The 25,639-nt window shown below is 48.3% G+C and overlaps 1 protein-coding gene across 1 annotated transcript in view; it reads left to right on the top strand.

The window, feature by feature from the left end:
• Positions 1-12,652, top strand: part of dll3 (delta like canonical Notch ligand 3) — a 30,362-nt gene extending 17,710 nt beyond the window's left edge. Inside the window, exons 7-10 of the mRNA XM_033014284.1 lie at positions 6,803-7,019; positions 8,227-8,899; positions 9,606-9,723; positions 11,637-12,652. Of these exons, the coding sequence (XP_032870175.1) occupies positions 6,803-7,019; positions 8,227-8,899; positions 9,606-9,723; positions 11,637-11,642 (1,014 nt within the window). The 3' untranslated portion in view covers positions 11,643-12,652. The remainder of the gene's footprint in view (positions 1-6,802; positions 7,020-8,226; positions 8,900-9,605; positions 9,724-11,636) is intronic.
• Positions 12,653-25,639: the final 12,987 nt, after the last annotated feature.

The raw sequence follows: 25,639 nt of genomic DNA, 5'->3' as shown, positions 1-25,639 counted from the left end.
ACTATTGGTAGATTATTCTGCCTGAGTATTCAGACTCCCAAGTTGGTTTTCAATTATACTGACCAGAAATCTATTCTTAATGAAATTGTACGCGAGGAATTTGCAGCTGAGGCAAGACATGTTTTCACAAAAATCCATGACGTATTGATCAGTGATTTCCTCTTAAGCTTCACGATCTTCAGATTTTAAGCATCTGTCGCCCATAACAGTCTTCTGAAACTTCTGGAGGGGTTATGGGGAGAAGGCAGGAGAATGGGGTTAGGAGTGAGAGATAGATCAGCCATGTTCAAGAAGGAACTGCAGATGCTGGAAAATCGAAGGTAGACAAAAATGCTGGAGAAACTCAGCGGGTGCAGCAGCATCTATGGAGCGAAGGAAATAGGCAACGTTTCGGGACGAAACGTTGCCTATTTCCTTCGCTCCATAGATGCTGCTGCACCCGCTGAGTTTCTCCAGCATTTTTGTGTACCTTCGATTTTCCAGCATCTGCAGTTCCCTCTTAAACAACCTTCAAAGTCACACGTCATTCCTCGATATTGTAAGGTTTGTAATAACGATCGCATGGAAGTTGGAAGAGGGAGGCAGGTTGTATCAAACGTAGGAACCTCTGGCCAGGACTTGCACATTCATGTCTATCGTTCTTGCCTTTGTTTTCAGCAATGCTTATAGAGCAGAGCAAGATAGACCACTCCTCCGAAATCCAATGGACTGACGTGTAGTACGTAACGGAAGGTCACGGCCGCCATTTGTATATGCCAAACGCAACATCTTTGTTAGCGGGGACCGACTCCACAGCAAAGATACTAGAGACTGATTCTCGTTCGGTCCCCCACCCCCCCCGATACCAGATGAAGGCAACCGGCGGGCAGCGGGCAATGCTCCTCTAGTATCTTTGGTGTAATCCGTTCCAAAGATTGTTCCACTCAATCATCTTTGGTGTAACCAATGTTGTAGGGAACAGTGTTTTATATAGCATCGAACACTTCACATATTTAGTTCATATTATTTTATTCATATTATAAATTTATATTCGTATTAATAAATTTTATTCATATTATTGTAAACTGCAGCTCAATAAAATGGCGTCATGTCACACCCATGTCATACTACGCTTTTTTCGCAGAGTGGAGCATCTTGCTCTATAATCTTTGGTTTTCAGGGGTCTGGGCAGCGGCTTCAGGGAGGGTGCTCCTTTTCTAACTAGAAGGAAGATAGACGCAGTATGCTGGGGTAACTCAGCAGGACAGGCAGCATCTCTGGAGAGATGGTTCGGGTCGAGACCCTTCTTTAGACGTCTATCTAGTCTTTTGTGTCTATCTTTGGTTTAAACCAGCATCTGCAGTTCCTCCAGTCTGAAGAAGGGTTTCGGCCCGAAACGTCGCCTATTTCCTTCGCTCCATAGATGCTGCTGCACCCGCTGAGTTTCCCCAGCAATTTTGTGTACCTTCTGCAGTTCCTTCCTGCACTCTACCTTTCTAAGGAGACCAGAACTATGCAAGGCTACATGAGTTCCAACTGCAGGGGCCAGCTCCGATCTCATCCAGTCTGATATCCCAACTTGTCCATTGCATGCTGTAACCAAAACTTATTTACTATCATGCCTTGGCGTGGAGGGAGGCCATTCAGCCCGTTGAGTCTACGCTGGCTCTCAGAACAAAAGGCTGTTTCCACTAGTGGGAGAAGGACTAGTGAGGTATTGGATCTATGGTGGGTATAGGCTGAGCAAGGTGTCAGGCTCGAATGTAACCCAGTATGTGGCTGGATGAGTTGAGCCTCCTGGGTTGGGCACACGCTGAGTTAAGCTGGGGTGCAAATTGGGTCACCTTAGGGCATCATCCCACGAGCTCTTCCAGGCATTGTCACCGGCCCGAACCTTCTCAGCAGCCTCATCAACCACCTTTCTCCCATCATTCAGGTCAGAAGTGGACTTGCTTCCTGTTGATGACACAGTTCCGTTCCATTCACAGCTCCTCGGAAAATGAAGCATCCCCTCCCTACACACGTTCCATGTTGTTGACTCTTAATTGCCCTCTGGAAAGGTCCCGCCAGCTCTTGGGAATCTTGGGCAGTCCTGGATCCTCCTCAACATGGACTCCAGATCCCGTGATGGCTTAGATCAAAAACAGGGAAGGAATCTTCATCTTGATTAGAAACATAGAAAATAGGTGCAGGAGTAGGCCATTCGGCCCTTCGAGCCTGCACTGCCATTCAATATGATCATGGCTGATCATCCAACTCAGTATCCCGTACCTGTCTTCTCTCCATACCCCTTGATCCCTTTAGCCACAAGGGCCACATCTAACTCCCTCTTAAATATAGCCAATGAACTGGCCTCAACTACCTTCTGTGGCAGAGAATTCCACAGATTCACCACTCTCCGTGTGAAAAATGATTTTCTCATCTCGGTCCTAAAAGACTTCCCTCTTATCCTCAAACTGTGACCCCTTGTTCTGGACTTCCCCATCATCGGGAACAATCTTCCTGCATCTAGCCTGTCCAACCCCTTAAGAATTTTGTAAGTTTCTATAAGATCCCCCCTCAATCTTCTAAATTCTAGCGCGTACAAGCCGAGTCTATCCAGTCTTTCTTCATATGAAAGTCCTGCCATCCCAGGAATCAGTCTGGTGAACCTTCTTCCTGCATCTAGCCTGTCCCACCCGTTAAGAATTTTGTAAGTTTCTATAATACCTCGTAGTGCTCCCCCATGTTGAATAACACTTGGGGAAGAAGCATTGAAACGGTAGAGAGGATTGGGGACTTCAATGTCCGTCACCAAGAGAAGCTTCATAACACCATCCTTACCAAAAGGTTTGAGTCTGAAATGAGCAAGCAGTTAGGTTGGGGGGGGCAGATGATGAGTGAACCAAACCCAGGTTAAAACAATCTCGGCCTTTGTGGCCTTCTGAGGATGTGTTGCCTGTGAGATACCAATGGAGGTGGCCACCTCTTGGCCTTGTGGAGAACAGCTCTCATCGCACTGGCATTGTGATGTTGTGTGGCACCACCATTGTGCTAAAGGGGGTAGATGCAGAACGGGAGGTAGATCAAAGCTGGGTCTTAAACATTGTGGATCATCGGAAGAACACAATTTGATTCTAACGCATTGTGTGACCTTGGGGTCCATCAATCCAGGGTTTGTAAATTAATTGGCTTGGTATAAATGTAAATTGTCCCTAGTGTGTGCAGGGGAGATTTAGTGTGCTGGGATCGCTGGTTGGAGCAGACTCGCTGTATCTCTAAACTAAACTAAACTTCAGCTAACTTGATACATTCCTTGTCACTTCAAGAAAAGGCAAAGAGTACTGTACAAAGAAAATGCTGCAGAGCAAGCCAAGCCTCCCTGCCCTATGTTCTGGAACCCGTTGAGCTGCTATGTTTATTGCAACAGTCACATCCACCACAAATTGTGGAAAGTTGCCGGGGGCATGTCTTGCCAAGAAAACGTAGCAGAAATCCGGTTTGTCTAGTTTGGAGATACAGTGCAGAAACAGCAAATATGGTTCACCGAGTCCACGCCGACCAGCGATCCCCGCACATTAACACTATCTTACACACGCCAGGGACAATTTACACATACACCACCTACATACCTGCACGTCTTTGGAGTGTGGAGGGAAAGCGAAGGTCTCAGAGGAAATCCACGCAGGTCACGGGGAGAATGTACAAACTCCGTACAGACAGCACCCGTAGTCGGGATCGAACCCGGGTCTCCGGTGCTGTAAGGCAGTAACTCTGCCAAGTTGCTATCCAATCAGTGTGTACTCAACATCCGATAGAAGGTGGTGTCAGGAACAACCTGTTCACTGTTGCCTGGTTTACATTCTGCTGCAAATCTGCATTCAAACCTTATTATATCCTCTGTTCCAGAGATGAAGTGTGAGTGATCGCCTTTGACACCAAGGAGGCTTTGACAACCCAGTAAGATTAGAGGCAATGATCAGCACCAGTTACATTCACAAAAACCACAGAGGAAGATTTAATGGGTGGCGTTTTGGGTCGAGACCTCGCGTCACCCATTCCTTCTCTCCAGAGATGCTGCCTGTCCCGCTGAGTTACTCCAGCATTTTGTGTCTATCTTAGGTTTAAACCGGCATCTGCAGATCCTTCCTACCAGAGGAAGTTTGAATTGTTGGAGATCCAATAATCCCAGGTTTAAGAAAGACGCACAGGGCTGGAGTTACTCAGTGGGTCAGGCAGCATCTGTGGAGAAACGGAACGGGTGACGTTTGTGGTCGGAACTCTTCTGCATATCAGATGCTGCCTGACCTACTGAGTTGCTCCAGCCCTTTGTGCCTACCTTCCATATAAACCTGCATCTGTAGTTCCTCCCTACACAATCCAAGGCTTTAGCTGTTGATTCAGGAGTTGTACAGCCTAGTGCACAAGTCCGAATGTCGTCAATTACTTTGGCTCCTTTGTAAAAGCCCTGTCCCACTGTACGAGTTAATTCAAGAGTTCTCCCGAGTTTGCCCTGATTCGAACGCGGAGATTTACGGTAATGGCCGCTCGTAAGTACTCGGGGCTCTCGTGGACATTTTTCAACATGTTGAAAAATCTTCCCGAGCTTACCGCGTTTCCCGAGTACCTGCCGTTAGCGTTACGAGCCGCTAAGAGACGTCCCCGAGCTCCGACGTACCCGCTACGTACATTCTCCATGCTTACCACGAGTTTGATATATTTCTTAACCTCGGGAGAGCTCTTGAATGAACTCGTACAGTGGGACAGGGCTTTAAGGTTGGGTGCAGTAATGAGTGATGTTTGCAAGTAAACAGCTTCTCCAGCTCATCGAGTCCACACTGACCATCCAACACCTCTATAAACTAAGGTAGTTTAGTAGATGCAGAACCTCTTTAAACTAATCTTATTTTATTCCACCCCCCCACACATCTATCGACTCCCACCAGATTCTATCGATCACCTGCCTATTCGCATGTCTTTGGGATGTGGGAGGCAATCCATACGGGCAGTTTAGTTTATTGTCACGTGTACCGAGGTACAGTGAAATGCTTTTGCTGCATGCTAATCGCAGGGACAACGTGCAAACTCTGGAGCATTCTGATGCCAGATCTGCGTGATCCTTCATTAGTGTTCGCCTCCACTGCATTAGATATCAAAGCAGTTCTTATCTGTCGGCTTCCGCCAATCAGCAGGATCGCCGGTGGAAGTATCGCACCCCTACAGGGCCGAACACCAAACCCGACGCAGCAGTACGATATCCCTGCATCTCGTCACCATCGCGCCGGGCAGCAGCGAGCGCAGCATAGTCTAATTCCGGAGCGACGGACTGCACAGCGTGGACTGTAGGACGGGACAACGCATCGGCCACTTGATTCAGCTTGCCGGCCACGTGCCGAACATCGGTTGTAAACTCAGAAACGAAAGCCGGGTGCCACCGCTGCCGAACAGACCAGGGATCAGACACCTTCGCGAAGGCAAATGCGAGAGGTTTGTGGTCCGTAAACACGGTAAATGTCCGGCCCTCCAGGAAATACCGGAAATGCCAAATAAAGAGCCAACAGCTCGCGGTCAGACGCACTGTAATTGCGCTCAGGAGGGCGTAGATGCCGGCTGATGAAAGCGAGCCGTTGCCAATGCCCACCGATGAACTGTTCAAGGACCCCTCCGACAACAGCATCAGAAGCATCCACGGTGAGGGCAATGGGGGCCACAGCCCGCGGGTGCACCAGCAACATGGCCGCATCTAGCGCCTACTTGGCACCCTCGAAAGCGGCGTTAGACTCGGCGGTCCACACGAGATCCCGTGGCTCACCGGCCAGGCACAGGAACAAAGGCCGCATGATCCGAGCCGCCGCCGGCACGAAACGATGGTAAAAGTTCACCATTCCCACAAACTCCTGCAGATCTTGACGATCAGCGGCCGAGGAAACCGCTGAATCGCCTCCATCTTGCCGGGAAGAGGCGTAGCGCCCTGTGGGGTAACGTGATGCCCAAGGAAGGAAATAGAGCTGAGACCGAACTGGCACTTGGCGGCGTTAATGACTAACACGTGATCCCGGAGTCGCTCGAACGGCACGCGGAGCTGCTCAGTGTTCACGATGAGAATGGCTGGCGACCAGAATGTCATAAAGGTTCACGAAAACAAAGTTCAAACCGCGAGCGACCATGTCCATCAGGCGTTGAAAAGCCTGTGCGGCGTTTTTAAGTCCAAAAGGCATCCACAGTTACTCAAACAGGCCAAAGGGAGTGATGAGAGCAGTCTTGGGCACATCATCGGGGGGTGGACAGGAATCTGATGGAATCTGCCCGCACACAGGACTTGTGTAGATAGGGGCATCTTGATCATCGTGGGCAGGTTGGGCCGTAAAAGGGCCTGTTTCCACGCTGTATCCTGGCTAAGTTATGGTACGTGGCTGCTGCAGGTTAAGGAGCCCTGTGTTCTGTGCCGTGACTACGGGAATGATTGGGGTGGCACGGTGGCCCAGAGGTATAGTTGCTGCCTCACAGCGCCAGAGACCCGAGCTTGATCCTGATTACAGGTGCTGTCTGTACGGAGTTTGTACCTTCTCCCCGTGACCTGCGTGGGTTTTCTCCGGGTGCTCCGGTTTCCTCCCACACTCCAAAGTCCTGCGGGTTTGCAGGTTTAATTGGCTTCTGTAAATTGCCTCGTGTGTGTGTGTGTGTGTGTGTGTAGGATGGTGCTAGTGTATGCGGTCGACACTGACTCAGTGGTCCAAAGGGCCCACTTCCACGCTGTGAAGCCTATCTCTTAGGCCTCAAAGTCCTAAATCTTTCCTTGCTTTTTGGGGATTGGTGGATTAATGAGACTCTCTCTCTCTTGTAGGATCTGGAAAACAATTACACCTGCACCTGTCCTCAGGGATTCTACGGCAAGAACTGTGAGATCAGCGCCATGACTTGCGCCGACGCGCCTTGCTTCAACGGCGGCTCGTGCAGCGAGAAGCCGCACGGCGGATACACTTGCCGATGCCCGGCTGGTTTCACGGGCTCCAACTGTGAGAAGAAGATCGGCCGTTGTACCAACAACCCCTGCGTAAACGGTAAGTCCAAGTCGCCCCTTCAACTCTCTCCACCCCCCCACACCCCTCCCTTTCCTAGCTTTACCTCTAGCGTCAGCTTCAATGGGGGCATGGGGGAGGGAGACACCTCACTGAAACGTACAAAATAGTGAAGGTAGACAAAATGCTGGAGAAACTCAGCGGGTGAGGCAGCATCTATGGAGCGAAGGAAATAGGCAACGTTTCGGGCCGAAACCCTTCATCAGAGTGAATAGTGAAAGGCCTGGATGTGCAGAGGATGTTTTCACACTAGTGGGAGAGTTGAGGACCAGAGGCCATAGCATCAGAATTAAAGGATGTTCCTTTCGGAAGGACATGAAGAGGAATTTCTTCGGTCAGAGGGTGGTGAATCTGTGGAACTCATTGCCACAGAAGGTGGTTGGGGCCAAGTCAATGGATATGTTTAAGGCAGAGATAGATAGATTCTTGATTAGTACGGGTGTCAGGGGTTATGGGGAGAAGGCAGGAGAATGGGGTTGGGAGGGGAAGATAGATCAGCCATGATTGAATGGGGCAGTAGACTTGATGGGCTGAATGGCCTAATTCTGCTCCTATCACTTATGGCCTTATGGAAGCACTGTCAGATGTCTTTCGAGGTACAGCACGGAAACAGGCCCTTCAGCCCACCGAGTCCACAATGACCAGCGATCACCCCGTATACTAGCACTATCCTACAACACTTTAGACTGTAGAGATACAGCATGGAAACAGGCCCTTCAGCCCATCATGTCTGCTCCGACTATCGATGATCGTACAGGCTGGTGCAGCGTGACTTGTAGAAACTTACAAAATTCTTAAGGGGTTGGACAGGCTAGATGCAGGAAGATTGTTCCCGATGTTGGGGAAGTCCAGGACAAGGGCTCACAGCTTAAGGATAAGGGGGAAATCCTTTAGAACCGAGATGAGAAAAACATTTTTCACACAGAGAGTGGTGAATCTGTGGAATTCTCTGCCACAGAAGGTAGTTGAGGCCACAGTTCATTGGTTATATTTAAGAGGGAGTTAGATGTGGCCCTTGTGGCTAAAGGGATCAGGGGGTATGGAGAGAAGGCAGGGATGGGATACTGAGTTGGATGATCAGCCATGATCATATTGAATGGCGGTGCTGGCTCGAAGGGCCGAATGGCCTACTCCTGCACCTATTTTCTATGTTTCTATGACTGCTCTAACTCCTCGCTTCTCCCCGTAGGTGCGTGTTACGTTCTTGGCCGTAGCTTCATCTGCCGCTGTCGGACGGGGTTTGTCGGGACGAGGTGCGAGGTGAATGAGGACGACTGCGCCAAGGGCCCCTGTGCCAACGGTGGCACTTGCCTGGATGGCATCAACTCCTACACATGCAGCTGCACCCTGGGCTACGGCGGCAGGGACTGTAGCGTACGCAAGGACTCCTGCGCCAGTGGGCCCTGCAGGAACAACGCCATCTGTTACACCCACTACACCGGGCACGTCTGCAAATGCCCAGCCGGCTTCATGGGGCCCAACTGCGAGTTCCACGTTAGGCCCACCACCCCCACCGAGGCGGACAACCCCTTCCCCGTGGCCCTGGCCATCTCTGTCGCCCTTGGCTTCGTCACCCTGACCCTGGTGGTGTTTGCAGCCGTGGTCTTCCTCAAGTACCTGCGCAGGACCCAAGGCGGCGGCAGGGCCTTGCGCAACGACCTGGAGACCATCAACAACCTCTCGGACTACCAGAAGGAGAAGGAGGCCTTCATCATCTCCACGGGACAGTTCAAGGTGTCGAACAAGGATGCGGAGTTCAGCACCGACTGCCTGACCGACAAGTTTAACTGTAAACAGAAACTGGATTACAATCTCGCCGGGCATCTGAAAGAGGAGCGGCCTTTGAAAAAGAATCTTGAGAAGTGAGTACCGTGCCCGACCCGCAACGTCACCCATTCCTTCTCTCCAGAGATGCTGCCGGTCCCGCTGAGTTACTCCAGCACTTTGTGTCTTTTTTTGCCAAACCAGCATCTGCAGTTCCTTATGTCCAATCCTGACCAACTGATTAACTACAAGGTGAAGGGTCTCGACCCGAAACATCACCCATTCCTTCTCTCCGGTTCCGCTGAGTTACTCCAGCACTTTGTGTCTTTTTTTGGCGAACCAGCATCTGCAGTTCCTTATGTCCAAATCCTGACCAACTGATTATCTATAAGGTGAAGGGTCTCGACCCGAAACGTCACCCATTCCTTCTCTCCCCTGAGATACTGCCGGTCCTGCTGAGTTACTCCAGCACTTTGTCTCTTTTTTGGGGGGGGGAACCAGCATCTGCAGTTCCTTATGTCCAATCCTGACCAACTGGAGAAAAGGAATGGGTGATGTTTTGGTTTCCGAAACATTGCCCATTCCTTCTCTCCAGAGATGCTGCCTGTCCCGCTGAGTTACCCCAGCTATTCGTGTCCTCCATCTTCGGTTTAAACCAGCCTCGGCAGTTCCTTCCTGCACACGTTGACAAAGCTAATACATTTTTGCCTGCGTGATGTTCTCGGGAAGGGGGCGGAAAGGTGTTTTTTCCACACTGGTAGTCAGAGGAAGTCTAATAACCCTCCATCTTCTCTCCCCTCGCAGTAAGAAACCTGAAAGCCAGCAATCGTCCAAGCCCGCGAGCTGTTGTCCAAAGGAGGGATTGTACCACCCGATGTACATCGTGTCTGAAAGAGTGGAGCCGTGCATATTTGCAACTGAGGTAAGACTTGGGAATGGAGTCTAGTACGACAGAGGTCGATGCAGACAGTACTAATAGGACTTGATGTTACAATCCCTCTAGTAAAGGGCCTGTCCCATTTGCGTGTCATTTACGCTACACCACGTGACGCGCGCATGGTACCGTAGGCAGTGACGCGTGGTCGCGCGCGACGCCCCAGGATTTTGGAATGTACAAAATCTTCGCACGCTTTCTGTGTGACACGCAAATGTTGCCCAAGTGGGACAGCCCCTAAAGCCAGCACGCTTGATATTGGTAGTAGAGTCTCGTACCACAGAGAGAACAGAGGTAGATGTACTCCGACCACTAACAATGGCCTGTTCCCTTTATTATAGTTACTTTTGTGCATATCTTTCTTTCATTTGTTCCATATCTCTCCACATCACCGTCTATACCTCTTGTTTCCCTGACTCTCAGTGTGAAGAAGGGTCTCGACCCGAGACGTCACCTATTCCTATTCAGGAATGCTGTCTGACCCGCTGAGTTTAGTTTAGTTTAGAGATCCAGCGCGGAAACAGGCCCTTCGGCCCACCGGGTCCGTGTCAACCAGCGATCCCCACAAACTAATACTATCCCACACACATAGAAACATAGAAATTAGGTGCAGGAGTAGGCCATTTGGCCCTTCGAGCCTGCACCGCCATTCAATATGATCATGGCTGATCATCCAACTCAGTATCCTGTACCTGCCTTCTCTCCATACCCTCTGATCCCCTTAGCCACAAGGGCCACATCTAACTCCCTCTTAAATATAGCCAATGAACTGGCCTCGACTACCCTCTGTGGCAGAGAGTTCCAGAGATTCACCACTCTCTGTGTGAAAAAAGTTCTTCTCATCTCAGTTTTAAAGGATTTCCCCCTTATCCTTAAGCTGTGAACTAGAGACATATTTTACACTTATACCAAGCCAATTTACCTACAAACCTGCACGTCTTTGGAGTGTGGGAGGAAACCGGAGATCTTGGAGAAAACCCACGCAGGTCACAAACTCTGTACAGACAGCGCCCGTAGTCGGGATTGAACCCGGGTCTCTGGTGCTGTGAGGCAGCAACTCTACCGCTGAGCCACCATGCCACCCCCTTTCTTTTACCAATCATTTAAAAAATGTGTTTAAGAAGGAACTGCAGATGCTGGAAAATCGTAGGTAGACAAAAATGCTGGAGAAACTCAGCGGGTGCAGCAGCATCTTGGAGCGATGGAAATAGGCAACGTTTCGGGCCAAAACCCTTCTTTAGACTGAGGAAGGGTTTTGGCCCGAAACGTTGCCTATTTAAAAAGTGTGTGTGTCTATCCGCCCAGCTTTTTGTTACTCCATCTTTATGTGCCTGTCTTCGGTTTAAACCAGCATCTGCAGTTCCTTCTAGATTCGAGATTCGAGATTCAAGAGAGTTTATTGTCATGTGTCCCAGTTAGGACAATGACATTCTTGCTTTGCTTCAGCACAACAGAATATAGTAGGCATTGACTACAGAACAGATCAGTGTGTCCATATACCATTATATAAATATATACACACATGAATAAATAAACTGATAAAGTGCAAATAAACGGATAATGGGCTTTTAATGTTCTGAGTGTTTAAGAAGGAACTGCAGATGCTGGAAAATCGAAGGTAGACAAAAATGCTGGAGAAACTCAGCGGGTGCAGCAGCATCTATGGAGCAAAGGAAATAGGCAACGTTTCGGGCCTGAAGAAGGGTTTCGTCCCAAAACGTTGCCTATTTCCTTCGCTCCATAAATGCTGCTGCACCCGCTGAGTTTCTCCAGCATTTTTGTGTACCTCCTATTAATGTTCAGAGTTTTGTCCGAGTCAAGTTTAATAGCCTGATGGCCTTCTAACAGCAAGGATCAGCGATGCTGCAACTAAATTAATCATTGTTTCTCATCTGTTGCAGGTATGAATTCAATCTCCTCACACTCCAAGCAGCTGATGCTTCTCCTGTTTCTGAATGTTTACAGATTTAATGGACTCTACGGGGTTGTTTTTTTTGTTGTATTCCTGTATTTAATATTTATTCATGCTGCTCGATCTTCTGGGATGGAGAACCTCTTCTGTAGCTGAGGACCGTTGCCGAACCTGGGCTTTTAGGATAATGAAGATTGCCTCCTGACTCCTCTTTGGAAAGCTGGGGAAAAAACATTTGCACTATTTTCAAAAAGGCACAAAAACAAAAAAAATGAAATGCCTAAACAAAAAAAAACAAACTGCATCCCAAGGACTGAAAACAACGGTGGAGGCGGAAAAGGCAGGACCTTTTAAACCGATTGTGAACATGAGTTCTGAACCTGATCTATGCGACAGTACTTGCGTATGGGCCCCCTTTTACTAAAAAGTTGCTCTTTCATTATGCAACGAATCTCGAAGGGGCTGTAACTGTGGAATATTGTCCTGCTCTCTCAGTTAAAATGACAGACAATATCAGAGGCTCTCAAGAACCCAGCCTAGCCATCAGAACAAGAGGCACACACAGTATACGTGTCCGTAGTTACGAGGTCGGACAGTTGAGTTCAAGGCGGAGATTGATCCAGACTTCAGTAAAACCCATTTGTGAACCTATGCTTCAGGACACCTTTGCCTCCCATAGACTTGTCCCCTTCTCTATATAGTCAACTATGGGGGAAAATGCTGTGTATACTGTGTCTTATCATGAAGGACTACTTTTTATTAACTAAACATGGCAAATTATTGCATTTCTGTTTCAAAGTCAAGCCAATGTTATTTTAATATTTTATAATTTAAGAATTTTTGATATGCATACAAAATGAAATATACTTTTTCTAATTTTATTTTGTACATAGTGTATATTTATAAGAGATTTGTACAGACGTTTATCTATTATGTTTTATATATGTCTTTCTGTTGAAGAGAAGTTGAAATTTATTTTTTTCCAAATAAATGAAAATAATTCTATGATAGGTTTTTTCGTAGTTTTTTGGGAGGGTGGGTGGGTGGATGAATTGGTTTAGTTTAGAGATCCAGCGCGGAAACAGGCCCTTCGGCCCACCGGGTCCGCGCCGACCAGCGATCCCCGCACACTCTAAAGCCCCTGTCTCACTGTACGAGGTAATTCACGGGTTCTCCCGAGTTTTCCCCTGATTCGAACTCGGAGAATGCCCGTAGCGGGTCCGTAGGAGTCCGTGGATGTCTCGTAGCGGCTCGTACGAGTAAAAAGTAACTAGTTTTGTTATCGCGAGTATTGTTTTACTCGCGGCCATTTTTCACGGTGTTAAAAAACGTCACGAATTTACCGGATTTCCCGAGTACCTACCGTTACTCGTACGAGCCGCTACGAGACATTCACGAACTCCTACGGACATTCTCCGAGTTCGAATTGGGGGAAAACTCGGGAGAACTCTTGAATTACCTCGTACAGTGGGACAGGCCCTTAACACTATCTCACACACACACACACACACACACACACACACACACACACACACACACACACACACACACACACACACACACACACACACACACACACACACACACACACACACGCACACAGGACAATTTCTATTTTTACCAAGCCAATTAACCTACAAACCTGTACGTCTTTGGACTGTGGGAGGAAAGCGAAGATCTCGGAGAAAACTCACGGGTAGAACGTGCAAACTCCGCACCTGCAGTCAGGATCAAACCTGGGTCTTCGGAGCTGTAATCGCTGTAAGGCAGCAAGTGCCGCCCTAAGTTGGCGGGACGTTGAAGGCACGGACAATCCCATTCCTTCCTCAATTTCCCTCTCATTTCCTGACAGGGCGGCCATGTTGCAGGTGATGGATCCTTGGGTAGAGACAGAGCTGGTGCTTGGACCATTAGTCTAGTTATGGCATCCTGCAGATCGATTCAACCTGCATCAACCAACCTTTCCCACTCACTGACAACAATCCGATACCAAACCCATTTTATTTTCCTCACGTTACTTCACTTTAATACTTTACTTGAGAGATATAGCATGGAAACAGGCCCTTCGGCCCATTGAGTCCATGCCGACCAGCTATTGCCCCACACACTATCCTACACACTAGGGACAACTGGTCCTGTGAGGCAGCAGTACTACTGGCTGCGCCACTGTGCCACCCACTAATTCTGGAGATGAACAGTGGACGATCCTTCCTTAGTAGTCAACAACTGGTGAACTGAGAGTAATGAGGATCTGGGAATATAACCATATAACAATTACAGCACGGAAACAGGCCATCTCGGCCCTTCTAGTCCGTGCCGAACACGTATTCTCCCCAATGTGTAGGAAGGAACTGGAGATGCTGGTTTACACCGAAGATAGACACAAAAAGCTGCAGTGACTCAGCGGGACGGGCAGCATCTCTGGAGAGAAGGAATGGGTGATGTTTCAGGGACATGAATGAAGAAAGGGTCTCGACCCAAAACATCACCCATTCCTTCTCTCCAGAGATGCTGCCTGTCTTGCTGAGTAACTCCAGCATTTTGTGTCGATCAAAGGGATATGGGAACTGGGTACTATCTTTGCTGCTTTGGAGGCTAATGATCCATAAGGTCATAAGGAATAGGAGTAGAATTAGGCCATTCAGCCCATCAAGTCCACTCCGCCATTCAACCATGGCTGATCTATCTCTCCCTCCTAACCCCATTCTCCTGCCTTTTCCCCATAACCTCTGACACCTGTACTAATCAGGAATCCAAGGACTTGGCTTCTGTACAGTCATCTACTTTAAACGTAAAGTGTCCAGTGATCTATATCCTTCAGCTGGTCTCTATAAGGAATCTGCAGCGGGAATCACCCTTCAGTAGACTGAATCCAAGCCATTTGTCACCTTCTATATACCAGTTGTGTCTAGTCTAAAATTGTGCCCACTTCAAAGAAGACAGCCAATTGATGAAACTTTCCTGAATGTTGCTTAGTTAATAGACAATAGTTGCAGGAGTAGGCCATTCGGCCCTTCGAGCCAGCACCGCCATACAATGTGATCATGGCTGATCATCCCCAATCAGTACCCCGTTCCTGCCTTCTCCCCATATCCCCTGACTCCGCTATCTATAAGAGCCCTATCCAGCTCTCTCTTGAAAGCATCCAGAGAACCGGCCTCCACCGTCCTCTGAGGCAGAGAATTCCTCAGACTCACAACTCTCTGTGTTTCCTCGTCTCCGTTCTAAATGGCTTACTCCTTATTCTTAAACTGTGGCCACTGGTTCTGGACTCCCCCAACATCGGGAGCATGTTTCCTGCCTCTAGTGTGTCCAACCCTTATATGTTTCAATAAGATACCCTCTCATCCTTCTAAACTCCAGAGTGTACAAGCCCAGCTGCTCCATTCTCTCAGCATATGACAGTCCCGCCATCCCGGGAATTAACCTTGTAAACCTACGCTGCACTCCCTCAATAGCAAGAATGCCCTTCCTCAAATTAGGGGACCAAAACTGCACACATTACTCCAGGTGTGGTCTCACTAGGGCCCTGTACAACTATGTTGAACTGTGTGCTTCACCACAGCTTGAACCAAAGGAGAGAATTTCAAGAATGAAGGATATGTATTTGCCGTATGCACTGGCTATGAGCAGGAACAATGGCATTTATACTTGCTGCAGTAGTAAAGGTACAGTAGCTGCAACATAACTGTTGTAGGGAGGAACTGCAGATGCCGGTTTAATCCAGAGATAGACACAAAATGCTGGAGTACCTCAGCGAGGACTTCCTGAGACTGAAGAAGGGCCTCGACCCAAAACGTTACCTATTCCTTTCCTCCAGAGATGCTGCCTGAACCGTTGAATTTCTCCAGCATTTTGTGTCTACCTAAAACAACTACCAGCTACACCACTGTGCCTCTCGGTGGAATTCTGTGCCTCAGAGGGCGGTGGAGGCCGGTTCTCTGGATGCTTTCTGAATCACGGGGTCACGCGAGCCTCTTCACCACGACAAGGTCAATGATCCAAAGAGGTGCCCTAATTAAGGGACAAGCTGAATGGATGGTCAGAATAATCCTCTCCTGTTCCTCAGTCGCTGTAGGGTTAATGTTAATGTTAATGCTCTTTTTATAGGCAACGCACCATCAGTTGTGGGAACCAGGTCGACCTGTGTCAGTTGCTCTACCACGGGCTACATTGGGGCAGCGAGCTCACTGAGGTTCTGCTTCTCGCATTTTTAACGCAAGGATCTCAATCTCTGATTTTAATTCCCAAAGTGTAGTCGAGCTCAAGTCGGCAACATCGCACGGGGGAACTCGTGACAAGGCAGTGGCTGTTTCGACAGCATGCTCGAAAGCTAAAGCAAAAGAGGAAGATTCACATTTACATCATCTTTCATTATCACATTATTTCCCAGCTAAACCACTGGTGGTTCACTTAGTCATGCCTTGTAACGATCCAGGATATTCCTGAAAACCCACTTGGAATAGGAAATTAATAATAGAGAACATTATGCATTGGATATAATATAGTATTGTGTATGTATATAGTATAAAAAACATAGGATCAGTTCCAGGTCGGGACCCTTCTTCAGCGCCCCCCCCCACACATACGCACACAACGCACGCACACACACACACAAGCGCACACACACACACACACGCACACGCACACACGCACACACACACACGCACACGCACACACGCACGCACGCACACACACACAAGCACACACACACACGCACGCACGCACACACAAGCACACAAACACACACACACACACACACACACACACGCACATGCACGCACGCACGCGCACACACACACGCACACACACACACACACACACACGCACGCACGCACACACACACAAGCACACAAACACACACACACACACACACACACACACGCACACACGCACATGCACGCACGCAAGCGCACACACACACACGCACACACACACACACACACACACACGCACACACGCACATGCACGCACGCAAGCGCACACACACGCACGCACACACACACACATACACACCCACACATACACACATACACACACGCACACACATACACGCACACAACACACAAACACACACACACCACACACACAAACACGCACACACACACACACACACACACACACACACACACACACACACACACACACACACACACACACACACACACACACATATATATATACACAAAAAGCTAGAGTAACTCAGCGGGACAGGCAGCAATGATCTTGACCAGAAACATCACCCATTCCTTCCCTCCAGAGATGCTCCCTGTCCCGCTGAGTCACTCCAGCACTTTGTATCCATCTTCAGTGTAAACCAGCATCTGTAGTTCCTTCCTACACATTTCGAGGGATATGGGCCAAAAGCAGGCAGGTGAGACTAGTGTGAATGGGGCATGCTGGTCGGTGTGGGCAAGTTGAGACAAAGGGGCATGTTTCCACGCTGTATGACTCTATGACTCTAACTTTTATAGAGTTCCAGTTCTAACGGACAGTGAAGATAATATCTGTCAGCATATTATAGAACATAGCTGGATCGCCACTTGAAATGCTGAGATGTACAAGTTCAAGAGACGCTAATAAATACTTTAGATGTGATTAAAATAGCCCAACACCTTGTACATGAGAGAAACACTTCCAAAATTAATACTGCAGCAAGGATTCTAAATATATAGGAAGTTGCAGGTCCCAGCCTGATACTGATCTCACAACCCAGTGGTATGAATATTGATTTCTCTAACTTCAAGTAACGCTTCCGTCCCTCCCCACCCTAGTTGTCAGAGTAGTTTCATTGCCGTCCCGCGTAGTTTCACGGTTCTATTCAGCAGTTTCACTTGTAATCACCTTCTCCACAGCCAACAATGGACCATTGTGGGCTCCAGCTCCCCTTCGTCATTATTGCTGGCTTTGATTTGTCCTTCTTGCACACCTTTCATTCATTTGTTCTTTGTAACCTCTTCATATCTCGAATTTCCCTCTCCCCTGAGTCTCAGTCTGAAGAAGGGTCTCGACATTTGTTTAAGAATAAGGGGTAAGCCATTTAGAACGGAGACGAGGAAACACTTTTTCTCACAGTGAGTCTGTGGAATTCTCTGCCTCAGAGGGCGGTGGAGGCCGGTCTCTGGCTGCTTTCAAGAGAGAGCTAGATAGGGCTCTTAAAAATAGCGGAGTCAGGGGATATGGGGAGAAGGCAGGAACGGGGTACTGATTGGGGATGATCAGCCATGATCACATTGAATGGCGGTGTTAAAATGCTGGCGTTGGAGAGGGTCCAGAGGAGGTTGACAAGAATGATCCCAGGAATGAGTGGGTTAACGTACGATGAGCGTTACGTACGCTGGGTCTGTACTCGCTGGAGTTTAGAAAGATTAGAGGGAACCTCATTGAAACTTACCAAATAGTGAAAGGCTTGGATAGAGTTGATGTGGAGAGGATGTTTCAATTAGTGAGAGAGTCTAGGACCAGAGGGCGCAGCCTCAGAATAAAAGGACGTACATTTAGAAAGGATATGAGGAGGAATTTCCTTAACCAGAGGGTGGTGAATCTGTGGGATTCATTGTGGAGGACAAGTCATTGGTATTTCCAAAGCAGAGATCGACAAGTTCTTGATTAGGACGGGTGTCAAGGGTTATGGGGAGAAGGCAGGAGAATGGGGTTGTGAGGGAGAGATAGATCAGCCATGATTGAATGGTGGATTAGACTTGATGGGCCGAATGGCCTAATTTTGCTCCTGGAACTTGGATAGGCGACGTTTCGGGTCTGGAATCTGGGAAAGGGCCCCGTCTCGAAACGTCACCTATATTAATGTTCTCCAGAGATGCTGCCTGGCCCGCTGAGTTACTCCAGCACTCCGATTCCATCTCTGAGAATCGGCCACCGTGTTTACATTGCAGGATCCGAGCCACAGAATGTGCGCTGGGTGAGCAAGGAGGAGAGGCTGGGGCTGGGCCTAGGCCTAGGCCGGGGCTGGGGCTGGGGCTGGTGCTGGGCCTAGGCCTAGGCCGAGGCTCATCGCTCTTTGAAGACAGGCGTTCGTTCAGTCCAGTCAGGACTGGCTGTGCTCATTTCTGTTTGCTGACCCAACCTGAAGCTGGGCCAAACGCAACAACAGAGAGCCATTTCCTTCCTCATTGTGTCACGGCACTGAGGCAGCGAGCCAAGTGTCCTAGATACAGAGGAAATCGAGGGGAAAATTTAATCTCAAACCAAAACAAAAGCTCTCGGCTACTGAAAATCAAACAGAAAAATCCGCAGGAGCTGGGAATCTGAAATAGGAAGAGAAAATTAGTTTTGTTGACTTCATGAGATTTATTTACGGTAGAGCTAGATAATCTTTTGAAAAGTCGAGGAGGGCAGTGGAGGCAGGTTCTCTGGATACTTTCAAGAGAGAGCTAGATAGGGAGGGCTCTTAAAGATAGAGGAGTCAGGGGATATGGGGAGAAGGCAGGAACGGGGTACTGATTGGGGATGATCAGCCATGATCACATTGAATGGCGGTGCTGGCTCGAAGGGCCGAATGGTCTACTCCTGCACCTATTGTCTATTGTCTATTGATGGGCGAGGGGAGAAGAGGTGAGACTGGTCCTTGATTGTGCTGCCGAGGCAGCATGAACTGTAGATTGAGTCAATGGAAGGGAGGTTGGTTTGTGTGATGGACTGGGCTACACCATTAGCTTTGCGCAACTCTCAGCTGCCGAGGCACACAAAAGCTTTATTTGCCTGCTGTTCGGTCAAAGAAAAGACAATAGACAATAGACAATAGGTGCAGGAGGAGGCCATTCAGCCCTTCGAGCCAGCACTGCCTTTCAAAGAAAAGATGAAAAGGAGTACTGTGCCTAGTTTTGGCTTTTCTAACTCTAAAATAATGCAGTTGGATCTTTGCCCTCTCACCTTAAAGCTGTGTCCTGTAATCTATGTCATTTACCACCCTGGAAAATAAAGGTTCTGACTGTTGACCCTATCTATGCCTCTTATATTTTTATATAATCTCTCCTCAACCTCAGACGTTCCAGAGAAAACAATTCAAGTCTGTCCAACTTCATAGCTAAAGGGCCTGTCCCACCTTCACGACCTAATTCACAACCTCTGCCGAGTTTGCCCTTGACTCATACTCGCAGCATGGCTGTCACGAGGTCGTAGGAGGGTCGTCGGTAGGTCGTAGGTAGGTCATAGGAAGGTCATCGGTAGGTCGTAGGTAGGTCATAGGAAGGTCGTAGGTAGGTCATAGGAAGGTCGTAGGTAGGTCACAGGAAGGTCGTAGGTAGGTCGTAGGTAGGTCGTAAGTAGGTCATAGGAAGGTCGTAGGTAGGTCATAGGAAGGTCGTCGGTAGGTCGTAGGTAGGTCATAGGAAGGTCGTAGGTAGGTCGTAGGTAGGTCGTAGGAAGGTCGTCGGTAGGTCGTAGGTAGGTCATAGGAAGGTTGTAGGTAGGTCATAGGAAGGTCGTAGGAAGGTCATAGGTAGGTCGTAGCAAGCCTAGTGTCGTAGGTACTCGTGGCATCAAGTAGGTTGCGGCGTTTTTTCAACACGATGAAAAATGTCCACGAGTAAAAAATGTCGTGAATTCGGTCGTGAAAGTGGGACCGGCCCTTAATATCTCCCTTCTAATCCAGGCAGCATTCTGGTAACATCAATGGAGAACTAGGGTTGACTGGAGATAGACACAAAGTGCTGGAGTATCTCAGCGGGTCAGGCAACATTTCTGGAGAAAACGGATGGGTGACATTTCGGGTCCCGACCCAAAAGGCCATCCACACATTTTCTCCAGAGATGCTGCCTGACCCAGTGAGTTACTCCAGCACTTTGTGTCTATCCTCGGTGAAAACCAGCATCTGCAGTTCCGTTCTACACGCTGGGGCTGATTGGAAATGGTGTAGAGAGGGTGATTTCTTCATCGCAAGGGGAAACTCAATGACTATCATGGGAAGTGGGGCTTTTGTCTTTAGATTCAAAACTAAACTTGTGGCCGTGAGTTTCTTGTAAAAATCACCATCCATTATTCCCCCATTTATTCCATGTTTCCATTTATTTTCTTTGTTCCTGATCCCAGATGGGACTGGACCTGATTCACATCCGTCCACAAAAATGCTGGAGAAACTCAGCGGGTGCAGCAGCATCTATGGAGCGAAGGAAATAGGCAACGTTTCGTCCCGAAACCCTTCTTCAGACTTCAGTCGCATCCAGACTGCGCCAGTTCCTGGTAGTGGCTCATCATGTTGTCCATCCACCCAGCTATTCCTGCTTGACGTCTGCCTTTGTTGAGTTTAGAAACATAGAAACAAAATAGGTGCAGGAGGAGGCCATTCGGCCCTTCGTGCCAGCACCGCCATTCAAAGAAAAGATGAAAAGGAGTACTGTGCCCAGTTTTGGCTTTTCTAACTCTAAAAGATGCAGTTGGATCTTTGCCCTCTCATCTTAAAGCTGTGTCCTCTAATCTATGGCCTTTACCACCCTGAAAAATAAAGGTTCTGACTGTCGACCCTATCTATGCCTCTTATATTTTTACATAATCTCTCCTCAACCTCAGACGTTCCAGAGAAAACAATTCAAGTCTGTCCAACCTCATAGCTAAAGGGCCTGTCCCACCTTCACGACCAATTCACAACCTCTGCCGAGTTTGCCCTTGACTCACACTCGCTGCATGGTCGTCACGAGGTCGTAGGTAGGTTGTAGGTAGGTCGTGATGCTAGTCGTAGGTACTCGTGGCATCAAGTAGGTCGGGGCGTTTTTTCAACATGATGAAAAATGTCCACGAGTAAAAAAGGTTGTGAATTCGGTCGTGAAAGTGGGACAGGCCCTTAATAACTCACTTCTAATCCAGAAAGCATTCTGGCAACATCAATGGAGAAACTCAGCAGGTGAGGCACCAGGTGAGGAATTGGTCACCTATTCCATAGATGCTGCCTCACCCGCTGAGTTTCTCCAGCATTTTTTGTCTACCTTCGATTTCTCCAGCATCTGCAGTTCTTTCTTAAACAAACAGCTAACAATGGCCTGTTTCCTTTATCCACGTTAATTTTTTGCATATCTTTCATTCATTGTTCTTCATCTCTCCACATCACCGTCTATATCTCTCGTTTCCCTTATCCCTAGCCAGTCTCAACCCGAAACGTCACCCATTCCTTCTCTCCAGAGATGCTGCCTGTCCCGCTGAGTTACTCCGGCATTTTGCGTCTATCCTCTGTGACGGAGCTGTTCGGGGCCTTGCAACCTTCTCCAGACTCTCTTGGCAAATCGGCCCCATGTTTCAGTGAAGAAGAAGGCGAGAGCCTTGTATGAAGAAGCTGAGGGCGTTTGCTGGAGCCTTAAATAACCAGTGTTACTCAATGTAATTAAAGTTGCTGTACTGACAGGCACTGAATAGGCAGACAAATTGGCTAAATCCTGCCTTTATTTAACGTATGAATATTTTATGAAGGATTCATAAGCCTTTTATTGTAGTGTGACAACGCAGACAGATAATTACGTTCCTTGTAGCTACGTTGATCGCTGCTGGGATAAAGCTATGAAGACAACAGCAGAGACAGGGGCTGCAGTATCTCTCCTCGACTCAGCTCCGTATCATCAAACCGCAGGCCGCTAAAAGCCCTGTCCCACTGTACGAGTTCATTCCAAGACCTCTCCCGACTTTAAAAAAAAATCAAGCACGGAGAATGAACGCAGCGGGTACGTCGGAGCTCGGGGACGTCTCTTAGCGGCTCGTAACGCTAACGGCAGGTACTCGGGGAAGACTCGCTAACGGCAGGTAAGCACGGGGAAGACTCGTGAAGATTTTTCAAACTGTTGAAAAACGTCCACGAGAGCTCCGAGTACCGACGAGCGGCCATTACCGTAAATCTCCGAGTTCGAATCGGGGCAAACTCAGGGAGAACTCTTGGAATGAACTCGTACCGTGGGACAGGGCTATAACGCGGAGAACCAGCCTATTCTGTCCATCAGACGGGAGGCACAAGGAACTGTAGGTGCTGGTTTACAGAAAGAAAAAAAACACAAAGTGCTGGAGTAACTCAGCGAGTCAGGCAGCATCTCTGAAGGGTTTATTGCCTTATTTTTTTAAATAATTAAAAAAAAAATTAAATATATTTATTCAAATATTAAAATAATACATATAGTGCAGTAAAAACCAAAACAGCACCCACCACCATAATGCACAACAAACGATAACGAACATACGATAATCTTACACTCCTTGCCAAGGATGCGTTCTGTTGTACTTCATGGTCCGATATCTGTTACACTATTGTTATGACTGGAATATCACAACACATTCCATCCCCCGCGGTGCCCAGCGGTTCTGGAAATCCCTCCAGGGTGCCCGTGAACAGCGCGTAGTCCTTTGCTAGCACCATCCGGGCACGGACATAACCCCGGAAAAAGACTTCTTCCGTCTGGCGCCGTGACCCGCGGACGGCCAGCTTGGCCAGGCCCAGGAGCAGCAACCCAACCCAGGACATCTTCAGCCCCCTACCCTCGCTCCTACGCACAGGGTTGTCCACACAGCTGAGGATGGTGGGTGTGAAGTGCAGCCAGAAGGTGAGGAGCAGCCCCTTTAGATGTTGAAACAGGAGCGAGGAAGCCTTATTAGCAATTTACTGCTTTGGGACCCGCAATCTCATTGAGTGAGTGGGCGAGTGTGTGAGATGCAGTGTTGTGGGACATGCCACGTCTCCAGTTCCCGCTCCCAGTTGCGATGTTAAGTCCCCGCACTATATCTAGCTAATAATTTACCACAGTGCATGGATGAGCTGATTAGAATGGCTAATGCTCGTCAAGACTTAAGCAAACCGCAGCTCATTAGGTTGAAAGCCTAAGGATCGTCAGTCCCGGGAGTTAAACACGGCGTTCCACCGGCTGCAGGAGCTGCATTTGTATAGCAACTCTGTGGCAGTAAATTGTACCCCCCGGATATCAAACGAAACTAGCACGCGGGGAACATTTTCAGCTGGTTCACACGCGTTTACTGAGAGAGGAAGGTTTATAAAGGGGGAGATGAAAGGATGTCACAGAGTGATACTGTGGGGAAACAGGCCCAACTTGCCCACAACGACCAAGACCGTCCAACCAAGCCACGTTTTCGGGGGGACGTTTTTTTTCTCGTGATTTTGTCCGGATTAAATGAGGCGCCGGATCAGCAGTTGCTGGATAATCGGTGGCGGACCTGGAGTTTGTCAGCTAGAGGCAACCAGGGAGCGGTGATCAATTTCAAGCTCCTTCTCTATGTATACACAGCCCTCACCTACATCAAAAATCTGCTTACCCACCACACCACCTCCAGGTCCCTCAGATCGGCCGATTGGGGTTACCGAACATCCCGCGGTCCAGGTATAAGCTCAGGGGCGCCCGGGCCTTTGCGGTTGCAACGCCTAGACTGTACAACAGCCTCCCTCTTCTCATCAGAACTGCCCCCTCCATCGACATGTAAAAGAATATGTGATTCTGTTCCATTCTGATTGTAGTTTGTTTGTTTATCTTTTTGCACAAACTCCGCGAGCATTGCCACTTTTCATTTCACTGCACATCTCGTATGCAGGAAGATTGTTCCTGATGTTGGGGAAGTCCAGAACAAGGGGTCACAGTTTAAGGATAAGAGGGAAGTCTTTTAGGACCGAGATGAGAAAAACATTTTTCACACACAGAGAGTGGCGAATCTGTGGAATTCTCTGCCACAGAAGGTAGTTGAGGCCAGTTCATTGGCTATATTTAAGAGGGAGTTAGATGTGGCCCTTGTGGCTAAAGGAATCAGGGGGTATGGAGAGAAGGCAGGTACAGGATACTGAGTTGGATGATCAGCCATGATCATATTGAATGGCGGTGCAGGCTCGAAGGGACGAATGGCCTACTCCTGCACCTATTTTCTATGTTTCTATTCTTTTCCCTAAACTAGTCTGAAGAAGGGACTCGACCTGTAACATCACCCATTCCTTCTCTCCAGAGATGCTGCCTGTCCCGCTGAGTTACTCCAGCGTTTTGTGTCTATCTTGTGTTTTTATGACTGTTCACAACCAACTTCCCTCCTGGGATAAATAAAGTTCTACCATATCGTACCGTTGCGTACTGTATTGTAGTGCACCGCATTGTATCGTACCGTATTGTACCGAGAAGGCAGGTACAGGATACTGAGTTGGATGATCAGCCATGATCATATTGAATGGCGGGGCAGGCTCGAAGGGCCGAATGGCCTACTCCTGCACCTATTTTTTATGTTTCTATGTTTCTATGTGTATGTGACGAATAAACTTGACTTGACTTGACTCCTTTAAGTCTAGACTTAAAACCTATTTCTACTCACAGGCGTATCTTGAGGTCCTCTGAGGGAGGGCTGTATGTGTATATTTATGTATGTATTGTTAGATCTATGTACCACTGTATGTAGCATGTTAGTTCCTGCACTGATGTAAAGCACTTTGGTCAACGAGAGTTGTTTTTTGAATGTGCTATAGAAATAAAATGGACTTGAAGAGTCTGAAGAAGGGTTTCGGCCCGAAACGTCGCCTATGTCCTTCGCTCCATAGATGCTGCTGCACCCGCTGAGTTCCTCCAGCAATTTTGTGTACCTTTAATAAAATGGACTTGATGTGGACAAGTTCTCAGGCTGCGGAGAGGTTGCATCACTGGCCTACAGTCAGGCCTGCAGGAAAAGAGGAGAGAAAACGGTTAAACCAGAACAATTGGGTTTGAAGTTGAACGAATGGGCAACTTCCTGCTCTCCAAATGAACACATTTTCCCCTCTGTGATTAGTGAGCAGGATGATAGCTGAGCGGGTAGTTGTGGGATTAAAATGGTTTACATCATGGACCAAGCTGAGAGGATTATATCGCAGCCAAAATTAATGGAGGGTAAATTCATGACCCTGAATTTAAATGGGAGATTAATGCAGGTAAAACCTGGCAGCTTTAGTGTTTATTAAATTTAAGCTGCAAGCAGGTTGCATGCTAATCTGCAAAAATAAATTGGAAATGAGACGTAGTAATCTCCCACCCTGTCGGGGTTTTT

The sequence above is a fragment of the Amblyraja radiata genome, chromosome 41, assembly GCF_010909765.2.
Source record: "Amblyraja radiata isolate CabotCenter1 chromosome 41, sAmbRad1.1.pri, whole genome shotgun sequence".
NCBI classification, from domain to species: Eukaryota; Metazoa; Chordata; class Chondrichthyes; order Rajiformes; family Rajidae; genus Amblyraja; species Amblyraja radiata.
The sequence above is the reverse complement of the archived record's forward strand: the minus strand, read 5'-3'. Positions and strand labels throughout refer to the sequence as shown.